The following is an 11,701-nucleotide window of genomic DNA, read 5'->3' as shown; positions in this document are numbered from 1 at the left end:
ATGGAAAGGATAAAAATCCCGACAGGGAGATACGATGGGACGACAGATCCGGAGGATCACTGCACCACATTCGAACAACACATGATGTTGTACACTGATTCTGATGCCATGTGGTGCAAAGTGTTCCCATCCACACTCCTAGGAGTTGCAGCGAGCTGGTATAAGGGCATAGAGGCACACTCCATATACAGCTTCCGACAGCTGCAGGCGTCGTTTTTGTCACGATTTGTGAGCAAACAGAAGAGAAAGAAATCATCGGGAGAGTTGATGTCGTTCGCTCAAAGAGATAGAGAGCCGTTAAGGGATTATCTCACCCGCTTTAACAACGAGTCAATCACTATCCCCAATTTGCAGCAGGAGGTTGCCGTTCTGGCTCTTATGAGGGGAATGCAAGAGTGCGAATTCAAGAAATATCTCAGCCGAAAGTCATACACCAATCTGGGTGACGTCCTGCACAAAGCCAACGAGTACATCAGGGGGGATGAAATGATGAAGATCTCCAATGTGGTAGTGGCAACCGGCGGAAATGTCGGGTACAATCCAGGCTATAACCCACAGACGGGAAAAGGAGGAAACAATTTTCATCAGAGCAATAATCAGCAAGGGGCAGGGCAGAGAAACCAGAATAACAGAAATGCCAATCCACAAGGGCAGAGAGGCCGGCAAGACAGAAGGGAGTCCAGAGGACTCTTTGATAACTACACTCCGCTGAATACACCGCGGACGGCAATTTATAACATAAACAACAAGATGGATGGCTGGAGAAGGCCGCCACCAATGCAGAGTAGGGAAAGGAATGTCAAGAAATTCTGTGACTTCCATAATGAGCACGGCCACCTAACAGAGGACTGCAGAGACCTCAAAGACAACATTGAGGATATGGTCAGAAAGGGGTATTTCTCACAGTATAGGGCAAGGCAGGGAAATGGTAACAACAACTCGGTGGGAGGAAACCCTACCAATTCATACCGGCCACAACAGCAAAATCAACAACAATACCCTAGAATCGAGCAACCATATCAGCCGCCTAGAATAGAGCAAAAACAGCCGGAAACCAGTGCCAGAGCAGAACAGAGGGATGGCGGGAAAAAACCACCCGTGTATGTAATTTCTGGCGGCCCAGTCCACGGAGGGACAATAAGCGGCGCCAGTAGAAGCTTGGAGGAACACAGGCACATGGTAAACTTTCATAACACAAGAGTGTGGCCTAACCCACCCAGCATACCAGTGATGACATTCTCGGAATCGGATTGCAGAGGCATCATTTTCCCGCATGATGACCCACTAGTTCTTACAATTGATATAGCAAATGCCGATGTGAACAGAGTACTGGTAGACGGCGGCAGCTCAGCAAACATCATCTTCTGGGAAGCTTTCAAACAATTGCACATACCAGAGGACGAACTTCAAAGGGTAAACTACCCAGTAATCGGTTTCTCAGGATCTACAGTGTACCCAGAGGGTAGTATAAGGCTGCCGGTGAAAATCGGAGAAGGATCCGAAATGCGAGATCTCATGGTGGATTTCCTAATCATTAAAGTGCCAGCGGCCTACAATGTGATCATCGGTCGCCCATTCATACATGACGTGCAGGCGGTAGTCTCCACCTATCACTTGACAATGATATATATGTCGAACCTGGAAAGGCCGGCAAAGATAAGGGGAAGTCAGTTGGCGGCAAGGTCCTGCTACTTGACCGCTTTGAGAACACCGGGAAGAATGGTCCCAGAAGTGAACTTGACTACTGAACCGGCAAGGCAAGAGATACACTTGACTACTAAGCCGGCAAGGCAAGAACAACTGTCAAAAAGAAAGAACCGCACAAAAAGGGGTCGAACCGACCTAAACATGGAACACTTTGATGAAAGGCCGGTATCAGCACCAAGACCAATGCCAGATGGTATGACAGAAAATATCGAGCTGGAGGCTGGAAACATGGATAGAACAGTCGTGATCGGTACGGAAATGGGGAGTGACATGAAGGTCAACCTCATAAGCTTGCTGAGAGAGCACGCTGACATCTTCGCATTCTCGGCGGATGAGATGCCTGGTATCGATCCAGAGATAATGGTTCACCGATTAAACGCCGACAGAAATGTTAGGCCTGTACGGCAGAAAAAACGTAATTTCTCCACGGAAAAAATGACAGCAATACAAGAAGAGGTGGATAAACTTCTGGCGGCAGGTTTCATTGAGCCATGTGACTACCCCGAATGGTTGGCAAACGTGGTAATGGTAAAAAAGTCAAGTGGGTCATGGAGAATGTGCGTAGATTTCACCAACCTTAACAGAGCATGTCCGAAAGATTTCTACCCCCTGCCACGGATTGATAGGCTGGTAGACTCCACTAGCGGTCACGCAATGCTCAGTTTCCTAGATGCTTTCTCAGGGTATCATCAGGTCAGCCTGCATAAATCAGATAGGAAGAAGGCGGCCTTTATCACAGATGCAGGAGTTTTCTGTTATAAGGCGATGCCGTTCGGGTTGAAAAATGCAGGGGCAACATATCAAAGGCTGGTTGACAAGGTGTTTGCCGACCAAAAAGGCAGAAACGTGGAGGTCTATGTAGATGACTCTATCGTAAAAAGCCGGAAGGAGGAGGATCATGTTAGCGACCTCCGAGAAACTTTTGAAACTTTGAGAAAATACAGGATGAAATTAAACCCAAAAAAATGCGTCTTCGGAGTAAGGTCGGGAAAATTCCTGGTTTTCTTGGTCAGCGAGCGTGGCATAGACGCCAACCCTGAAAAAGTAGAAGCAATCATCAGTCTGCCGCAACCCAAGAGCATAAAAGACATACAACGGCTGACAGGAAAAATGGCCGCCTTAAACAGATTTGTGAGCAAGTCGGCAGATAAGCAAATGCCCTTCTTCACAACCCTGAGGCAAAACAAGAAGTTCAAATGGGGGCCGGCAGAGCAAGAGGCCTTTGAAGCTCTAAAAAGTCACTTAAAAAACCTGCCAACAATAGCAAGGGCAAAAGAGGGCGGCAAATTACAACTGTACATATCGGCGTCGCCAAAGACAGTTGCAGCAGTACTGGTAGCCGAAACAGAAAACAAAGGGCAGCAGCCGGTATATTTTGTGAGCCATGTGCTAAACGGCCCAGAAACAAGGTACACGTTGGTGGAAAAAATGGCATATACAGTCCTCATCGCGGCTAGAAAGTTAAGACCATACTTTGATGCGCATACAATCGAAGTGCTAACAAACTTTCCTCTCGAAAAAGCCATCAGCAAGCTAGATACATCAGGCCGGTTGCTAAAATGGGCAATAGAGTTGTCCGAGTTTGACTTGGAATTCCGGCCAAGAACTGCAATCAAAGCCCAGGCATTGGCGGACTTCATAGTTGAAGCGTCATACCAAGAGGATGAAGTACAAGCTGAAGTATGGGATGTGTCAGTGGATGGTTCAGCTGCACAGACAGGCAGTGGGGCTGGAATAATCATGAAATCGCCAGCAGGAGACATTTTTGAGTATGCTATAAAGTTTACGTTTAACGCGTCAAATAACGAAGCAGAATACGAGGCAGCAATTGCCGGCATCCAAATGTGCCTCGCAGCAGATGCCAAAAGAGTAATACTGACAACAGACTCCCAGCTGGTAGCAAGTCAATTCAGCGGAGAATATGAGGCCAAAGAACCTTCGATGGTCAAATACCTGGAGAAGTTGAGGTCGGTGTCGGCTCAGCTAGAGAAATTCAGCATTAATCTGGTACCCCGAGCAGAGAACACACTGGCAGACGCCCTATCAAAGTTAGCAAGTTCAAATGTCGCTGACTTGAAAAGAACAGTCATGATGGAAGTCATGAATAAGCGAAGTACGGAGTCGGAGATAATACGGGTCATGGCCATCACAACCACCTCAGAATGGTACGATAATATCCAAACATACATACAGACTGGAGCCCTACCAGCAGATTTTGCAGAGGCCAAAAAGACAAGAAGGGACTCGGCTTGGTACATCATCCTGTGGGGACGGTTGTACAAAAAGTCATTTAGCCTGCCATTCTTAAGGTGCCTGACAGCATTCGAGTCAGCAAGGCTGATCGAAGAGATGCACGAAGGAACATGTAGAAACCATGCCGGTGGAAAACCCCTTGCCATCATCTGTCAAAGGCAAGGCTATTACTGGCCAACAATGTTAGAAGATTGTCGAGCTTATGTAAAAAAGTGCGAGAAATGTCAAAAGTTTTCAGCTGTAATAAACTTGCCGGCCAATGATTTGATGCCCATTCTGAACCCAATCCCATTCGCACAATGGGGAATGGATATTGTTGGACCATTCCCAATGGCGGCTGGAGGGCGCAAGTTCTTGATAGTAGCAGTGGACTACTTCACCAAGTGGATAGAAGCAGAGCCGGTAGCAAAAATAACGGCAAACCAGGTGAAAAAATTCATATGGAAAAATATAATAACGAGATTCGGGCTGCCGCAGGCAATAGTTTTTGATCATGGATCACAGTTTGATTGTGCACCCATACAATGCTTCCTGGGATTGTACAGAGTAAAGTTAGCTCACTCATCAGTATGTCACCCACAGAGCAATGGGCAAGCAGAGGCGGCGAATAAGCAAATCCTGGCTGCTCTGAAAAAGAAACTAGAGGACTGTAAAGGCAAATGGGCAGATCTTATGCCAGAAATTCTGTGGTGCAACAGAACTGCTATCAAGGAGGCTACCGGCGAGAGTCCGTTCAAATTGAGCTTCGGGTCTGAGGCTGTCATACCGGCAGAAATGGCTCTGCCAACCATGCGAATCCATCACTACGATGAGGAGAGAAACGATCAGCTGCTGCGACACCAGTTGGATTTCATGCCAGAAATCCGCATGAAAGCAGAAGTAAGTTCGGCAGCATATAAAAGCAGAATGAGCAGAGCATACAACAAGAAAGTGAAGCATCGGCCTCTAGGAGTGGGAGACCTGGTATTGCGGAGAACGGCGGCAACAGGAAAAGGAAATGCTCAAGGAAAGCTGACAGCCAATTGGGAAGGACCATACCAGATATGGGAGGAAATAGTCCCTGGATCATACCGGTTAATGCAAATGGATGGTACCGCGCTCAAAAACTCCTGGAACGCCAGTACTCTGAGAAAGTACTATGTTTGAAAAACTATAATGATCATGTATGAGCAGACTGATTGCAATAGCAGTCCGCATTTTGCTGTTATGTATAATTAGGGCGGTCCTCAAATACGGCCAGTCCATAAATGAAGGAAGAAAAAAGCAAAAAACAAACGCGGCACAAATCAACACACAAAGGTAATGTATGGATGTGATCAGTAACAGTAAAGAAAATAAATGCCGTCTGGGCACTTTACTGTGAAGCGTAGCAGTCCATAATAAAGTTGTTGTGATTAGTAGCTTTGGAGAAAATAAATGCCGTTAAGGGGCACTCCATTGTGAAGCGTAGCATTCAACGAAGTGTATGGATGTGATCAGTAACAGTAAAGAAAATAAATGCCGTCTGGGCACTTTACTGTGAAGCGTAGCAGTCCATAATAAAGTTGTTGTGATTAGTAGCTTTGGAGAAAATAAATGCCGTTAAGGGGCACTCCATTGTGAAGCGTAGCATTCAACGAAGTGTATGGATGTGATCAGTAACAGTAAAGAAAATAAATGCCGTCTGGGCACTTTACTGTGAAGCGTAGCAGTCCATAATAAAGTTGTTGTGATTAGTAGCTTTGGAGAAAATAAATGCCGTTAAGGGGCACTCCATTGTGAAGCGTAGCATTCAACGAAGTGTATGGATGTGATCAGTAACAGTAAAGAAAATAAATGCCGTCTAGGCACTTTACTGTGAAGCGTAGCAGTCCATAATAAAGTTGTTGTGATTAGTAGCTTTGGAGAAAATAAATGCCGTTAAGGGGCACTCCATTGTGAAGCGTAGCATTCAACGAAGTGTATGGATGTGATCAGTAATAGTAAAGAAAATAAATGCCGTCTAGGCACTTTACTGTAAAGCGTAGCAGTCCATAATAAAGTTGTTGTGATTAGTAGCTTTGGAGAAAATAAATGCCGTTAAGGGGCACTCCATTGTGAAGCGTAGCATTCAACGAAGTGTATGGTGTGACTAGTAGCCGTACAGAAAATAAATGCCGTTTGGGCACTTGTACTGCGAAGCGTAGCAACCCATAATAATTTGTTGTAATTAAAAGTGTTAGAAAAAATAAACGATGTCAAGATGCACTCCATTTCGAAACATAACAATTATTTCGGAGTGTATCATTTCAACAAGATAGAAATATAGAAAGGCCGTCAACAAATAAGAGTTCATGCTAATAAAATGGAAGTATCATACACAAAACGAAGTAAACATACAATCAAAAAACTACTTGTTATAAATGCATGGTTACAGCAGAAAAAACACTAAAAACCGACAGCCATCACCAAAAAATCTTGCGAAGTGATTAGCTGATCACAAGGCACAAAAGATGTCGATTAAAACCGACACCCCTACAATAAAACGATGTTCTAAGATATGTTACATCAACAATAAGTGCCCTAACAGCATCTGGCAAAAAGTCAAAAGCCAACCGCCTAAGCTATAAAACCCTAACATGTACGAGGCCGGCTGGGAAAAGTAGAGGATCCGCAAGAAGAGGAGGGTGATGACTGCCAAGACCGTCAAACGACATGCTCATCACCAGACCAGTAGGCATCTTCTGGAACTTGCAAGGGGGGCAAGGTTTTTTGATTGGCATTGCAAATCACAGCCTCGGGTAGCTCCTGAGGCTCAAAGCCGGTAGCAACCTTGTACAGCTCCTTCTCCTCATACCCAGCCTCAAATTCTTGCCACCCATCCTCATCCAGCTTCTTCACATGGCAAACGACCCGATGAGCAGCGCACCAACCACCGTTATGGCGCAGAGTAAGAATATCATTAAACCAGTCAGACTGGAGAAGCTTATCAACAGCCCTCTTGGCGGCAGTCTTCTTCACCACAGGCAAACTCTGGTTAAGATCAGTCAGCTCCTCAGTCAGACCGTCTGCCCTCTCAGTTTCAGCCTTCAGCTTCGGCTCAACCTCTTCCAGCCTTCGGTTCGCCGCCTCCAAATTCGAAGAAGCACTCTCCAACTTCTTCTCGTTAATCTTCAAAGCAGATTCAGCCGCCTCAGCCCGCTTCTTCAGCTCGGCAATATCAATGTTATTCTGCGTCAGCTGCATCTGGTTCCAACGATAGACATAGTACAAATCCATGTTGGATTGAACAGCCTAAGAAACAAAAAAAAAAATGGCAAGTGAGTAATCAAAAAATGGCCGGATAGAAAGTTGTAGCAAACTAAGCAAGAAATACCTTGTACAAATCGTTGAAATGCTGAGCAGCAGGGGCGTCAATCTGACCCTGTGGCCTGTCAGCAGGAGTAATCAGATCCCGAAAAGCACGATAGCCCAAATCCCCACCGTCCTTAGCAGAATCCGTCGCCACCGACTCCCCACACAGCAGATCAATGTTTGGGTAGAACTGATCGGTGGGTTCGCCGCCAAAAGACCCGAACCATGATTTCATTGCTTCCGGGATCTTAAAGGGGGTATCCTCAATCCAACCGCCGGTACGAAGCGGCAGATGATAATTCAGTCGAGAATCACCAGACTTGTTCTCGCTGCGACTGACGGGAGGCATACTAGAGTTACCACCGGTAACAGCAGCAGAAGTAGCTTGCCGGTGGAAGTCCTCAATAAAACCGCCGACAATACCCTCGTCCAAAATCTCAATAGAAGCTGGTGGAGACGGCTGCGCCTGAAGGGCGGTATCAGTAGTTTTCTTGGCGGCAGACTCCAAGACCGGCTCATTTGCCTCGTGATCGGCGTAAGCATCATCCTCACCAGTGGCCCTTGCCCTCTTAGTCGGATTAGACCGACTGGAATTAAGAGACGACCTTTTTCGGCGGGTTCCACCTCGGCCTGTTGGATTGGATTGCATTGTGGATGAAGGCGGAGCTTGAGAAACAACGACAGAGGAGGATTTGGATTTGCAGGCAGCACTCACACGATTCTTTGCAACAGTGGCAGTAGAGCGACGAGATGAAGCTCGGGTCGAATACGTTGATATGGTGTCGTACTTTCCCTTAGGCGGCGGAGGCTGCGTGCACACAGGTCGCCAATTCTCGTCAAAACCGAGAATTTCTCTATCCAATGTTTTAGTACCTGCAAAGACAAGGACTCAATTAAAACCGGCAAGAAACTTATGCAATACACAAAGCTGTAAGTAGCAATAATAAGTACATCCCATTCGGCTGAAAATATGTTTACCAAAGCAGTGGGTGTTGCAAAGGCCGACAGCGGACAAGGGCTGATTACCCAAAATATAATAGGCATTAGGGAGCCAATTTCGATTAACAGCCTGTTTTTTGCTGAGGCCGACATCTAAAATGTCACACGCCAAATAATCAAAAGCCTTTCTCTCCCGCCGGCCCAAACCACGCTGGTCATACTGCTCCATTCGAGGCCGGGGTTTAGAAAATGTCCGTCGGAGCAAAAAGCCGTCAGGAACTTGAACGAAGTAAAAGCGATCCTGCCAATCTTTACAGCTCGACAAAGGAGGATGCACAGTCTTTCTCTTCGTTGCGCTATACGCCGACATCCACCCCGTCTCTCCATCCTTCTTCAACCATAACAGCCGCTTGAACAAATTCAACGTCAGCGGCCATTGTTTAAACAAACACAACCAGACATATGAGATAACAGTTCTGATGGTAGTAGGGGTAACTTGGGCCAAGCAGACGTTCCAGGCCCGGAATATTTTCTCAACAAAGGGGTGCAGAGGAAAGCGAAGCCCAAAATCGAAATGCTTCGCATACACAGCAATATGGCCGGGAGGACAGTCGAATATAGTTGCACCTTCATCCGGCACTACCAGCTTATACTCAGCCGGCAATCCAAGAAAAGTCCCTCCATGAACCACATGATTCTTCTTTATGATCAGATCGCGCCAAGACGTCAAAATCGCGGTTGTGCGAGGAAGACTTTTTAAAGGAGGGAGTTCTTCTTTCCTATGAACATCCGTGGAGTCGTCGGTAAAATAAGGCTGTTCTTTAGCCTCATCCGCAAGAACTTCAGCGACTATCACGTCGGCCGGATCGTCATCATCTGAACCAATACCGTCGTCTCCAATGTCTGCGTCATCCCTACCAGAAACGCCAGCATCTTCACCATCATCACCCCCATGAGCATCAACACCCTTGCCGGCGGAATCCTCAAAGATGGAATCACCATCGGAGTATTCGCCGGTAGCCATATCAATATCATCATTAACAGGCTCTTTACCAGGGCGGCGGCCACTAGTGCTAGCCGGTTGTTCGGAAGCCATCCTATCAGCCTGACCAAAAGAAACACCGAAGTTGCCAGTATTAGTTCCATACTGCCCGTGGCCACTGCCGGTGGAATTCAAGAATTCCCGGTAATCACGAATATAATACCGCACCGAAAGGGGAGAAACATCTAAAGCAGGCTCAGAAGCTGGAATAGGATGCTCGCGAGACCTCACTTCCCGTATCATTCGAGCCCGCAGATGATGTAGGGCATAACAACGCTCTCTCTCAGCCTGATTCAAACCCTCAGCATAAACCTCACGAATGGCAGCCCGTCTTAAATTAGATTGAGAACACGGCTCCTCCCGGGCCCAACTACAATTACTCTCTTGAGGAACACTCCAACCGGTAAACCCAGAAGGCTGAGAAGAAGGGTTGTCCCCACCCACATTTTTGGTCATTTTGTTTTAAAGGCGGCGGATAATTAAAAACAAGAAAAAATTTGACACCACAGAAATGCAAAAACAAAAATATATGTATAGCAAAGAGTAGCAAAATAGAGGGGTGGGTACCTACTGTTTTTTCTGGAGTTTGAAAGACAAATGAAGCACGCGAAAGAGAAAAACAGGGAGAACCTACAAAAACACAGAAACGAAAGAAAATCAAGCACAAAAATAAGAGAGGGAGAAAAACCCGATATTCGGTAACAACGAAAAAGGAGGCTAATAAACCTTGGAAAATTCAAACCACAACAACAGCAAAAGCTTGAGAATCAAACAACAACAAATTTCAGCGAAAAACCCAGGGGAAGAGAGAGAGAAAGGTCGGAAGTTCAAGAATAAAGTGGGTGAAATGAAAAATCTCGAAGAGGTTAAGGCCTTTTATTGGTAAAAGGGGGGTATGCAAAACGTCACGACCCGTAAGTTAAGCAGTTAAAAGGTCAGTTACATTCAGAATCAACGACCCAGATTAAGCGCAAAAAATAAGGCACAGGATGAAGGCCACGTGGAGGAACGTGGCTAGCAATCTCCCGCCACTTGTAAGGGAAAAAATTCGAAAAGCGGTAGTCATCTGAAGTATTCCCAAGGGGGCTAGTCGTCCAAATCTTTTTCAAGGGGGCTAGTCGTCCAAACGGCAATTTCAAGGGGGCTAGTCGTCCAAATCTTTTTCAAGGGGGCTAGTCGTCCAAACGGCAATTTCAAGGGGGCTAGTCGTCCAAATCTTTTTCAAGGGGGCTAGTCGTCAAAATCTTTTTCCAAGGGGGCCAGTCGTCCAAATATTTTTTCCAAAAAGGACCTAGCAACAAAGTCATTCATTCAGAGCGAAGGCAGTCGTCAAACTGTTCGCGGTCTTTTCTCATAAACACTCGCAACGCAGTCAGCACCTGCGCTTCACTCTGAGGGGGCTAGTTGTACCACCAGGTATCAAAATAATACTTATTTTTTCCCATTAAACTCAGAGCAAGCGCAACAATGATCATATATGCGCTTACTCTGAGGGGGCTAGTTGTACGGGGTGTCCTACCGGCACCACCTGGTACCGGCAGAACTCCCCGTACGTAAACTTAACCTGCAGGTAACCTGGTCATCTTAGGTAAATATCCTCTACCGGCATTTCTGCGAGACAGCCTACCGGCATTATCATGGAGACAACCAGCCAAGGGTCACTATCAACAGGTCGCTATCTAACCACAAGGGACCTACCAGATCGTACCCTTGGATTGGTCTATATAAGGAGCACCTCATTTATTGCTATGAGGTACACAAACACTTAAACACACTTCTTTCTTACTCTCTAATCATTTCTTAATCATCTCTTAATCTCTCAGTAATCTTACTTAAGCATCGGAGGGGGGATCCTCGAACCACCCCCGAGGCTAGTTAATCCATTCTGTTGTGCAGATATCAACCGGCAATCTCGACAGGAATCCAGTATCCCACAGTCAGTTGTTCTCATTCCACACCCGGAACAGTTTATTAGTCCAAATTTTCCAACACAAGCAAAGTGAACTTTAATTATCAAATTCTTAACTGCCACTGCTTAGATTCTCCTCTTTCACTTTATGTAGAAAGTCATGCAAACATTAAAACTGCTAAACGTAAGTCTTATATACTTATATGGAATATTAAATAAATACAATTATTTTATTCATTTTTGGTAAGAAGAGCAATCAAGACTTCTAGCAAGTAAACTGCATAGTTGAAACTTTGAAGAGATTTAATGAGATGAAAACCCAACCAACCATACCAAGTACTAAAAACTGGATGTATAATCGCTTTGAGAAAGTAAATTTCAATAACGGTTATATATATCTAAAATATTAGATGGGGATTATGTAAATACATTAAACTTTCAATGTTATTTGGAAAAATTGACATGAATAATCCCAAGATTATCAACTTTCACCAGTCTTTTAAAAATAATTTCAACTTTGGATTGTTTTATAATAGTAC

The 11,701-nt window shown here is 45.5% G+C and overlaps 2 protein-coding genes across 2 annotated transcripts; one reads left to right on the top strand and one right to left on the bottom strand.

The window, feature by feature from the left end:
• LOC130461288 (uncharacterized) lies at window positions 1–5,106 on the top strand. The gene has a single exon (XM_056829312.1). It carries the CDS (start codon window positions 1–3, stop codon window positions 5,104–5,106), a length of 5,106 nt encoding a protein of 1,701 aa, XP_056685290.1.
• Window positions 5,107–6,309: 1,203 nt separating this feature from the next.
• LOC130461932 (uncharacterized) lies at window positions 6,310–9,988 on the bottom strand. The gene is made up of 2 exons (XM_056830240.1): window positions 9,821–9,988; window positions 6,310–8,145 (listed from the first exon to the last, which is right to left on the bottom strand). Exon 2 carries the CDS (start codon window positions 7,919–7,921, stop codon window positions 7,280–7,282), a length of 642 nt encoding a protein of 213 aa, XP_056686218.1. The 5' UTR covers window positions 7,922–8,145; window positions 9,821–9,988; the 3' UTR covers window positions 6,310–7,279.
• Between the last annotated feature and the right edge of the window lie 1,713 nt (window positions 9,989–11,701).

This window comes from Spinacia oleracea, chromosome 5 (genome assembly GCF_020520425.1).
Source record: "Spinacia oleracea cultivar Varoflay chromosome 5, BTI_SOV_V1, whole genome shotgun sequence".
Classification (NCBI taxonomy): Eukaryota; Viridiplantae; Streptophyta; class Magnoliopsida; order Caryophyllales; family Amaranthaceae; genus Spinacia; species Spinacia oleracea.
The sequence above is the reverse complement of the archived record's forward strand: the minus strand, read 5'-3'. Positions and strand labels throughout refer to the sequence as shown.

Excerpts from the sequence above, each read along its gene's own strand:
- LOC130461288 (XM_056829312.1), top strand. The coding sequence starts at position 1 with ATGGAAAGGATAAAAATCCCGACAGGGAGATACGATGGGACGACAGAT.
- LOC130461932 (XM_056830240.1), bottom strand. The coding sequence starts at position 7,921 with ATGCAATCCAATCCAACAGGCCGAGGTGGAACCCGCCGAAAAAGGTCG.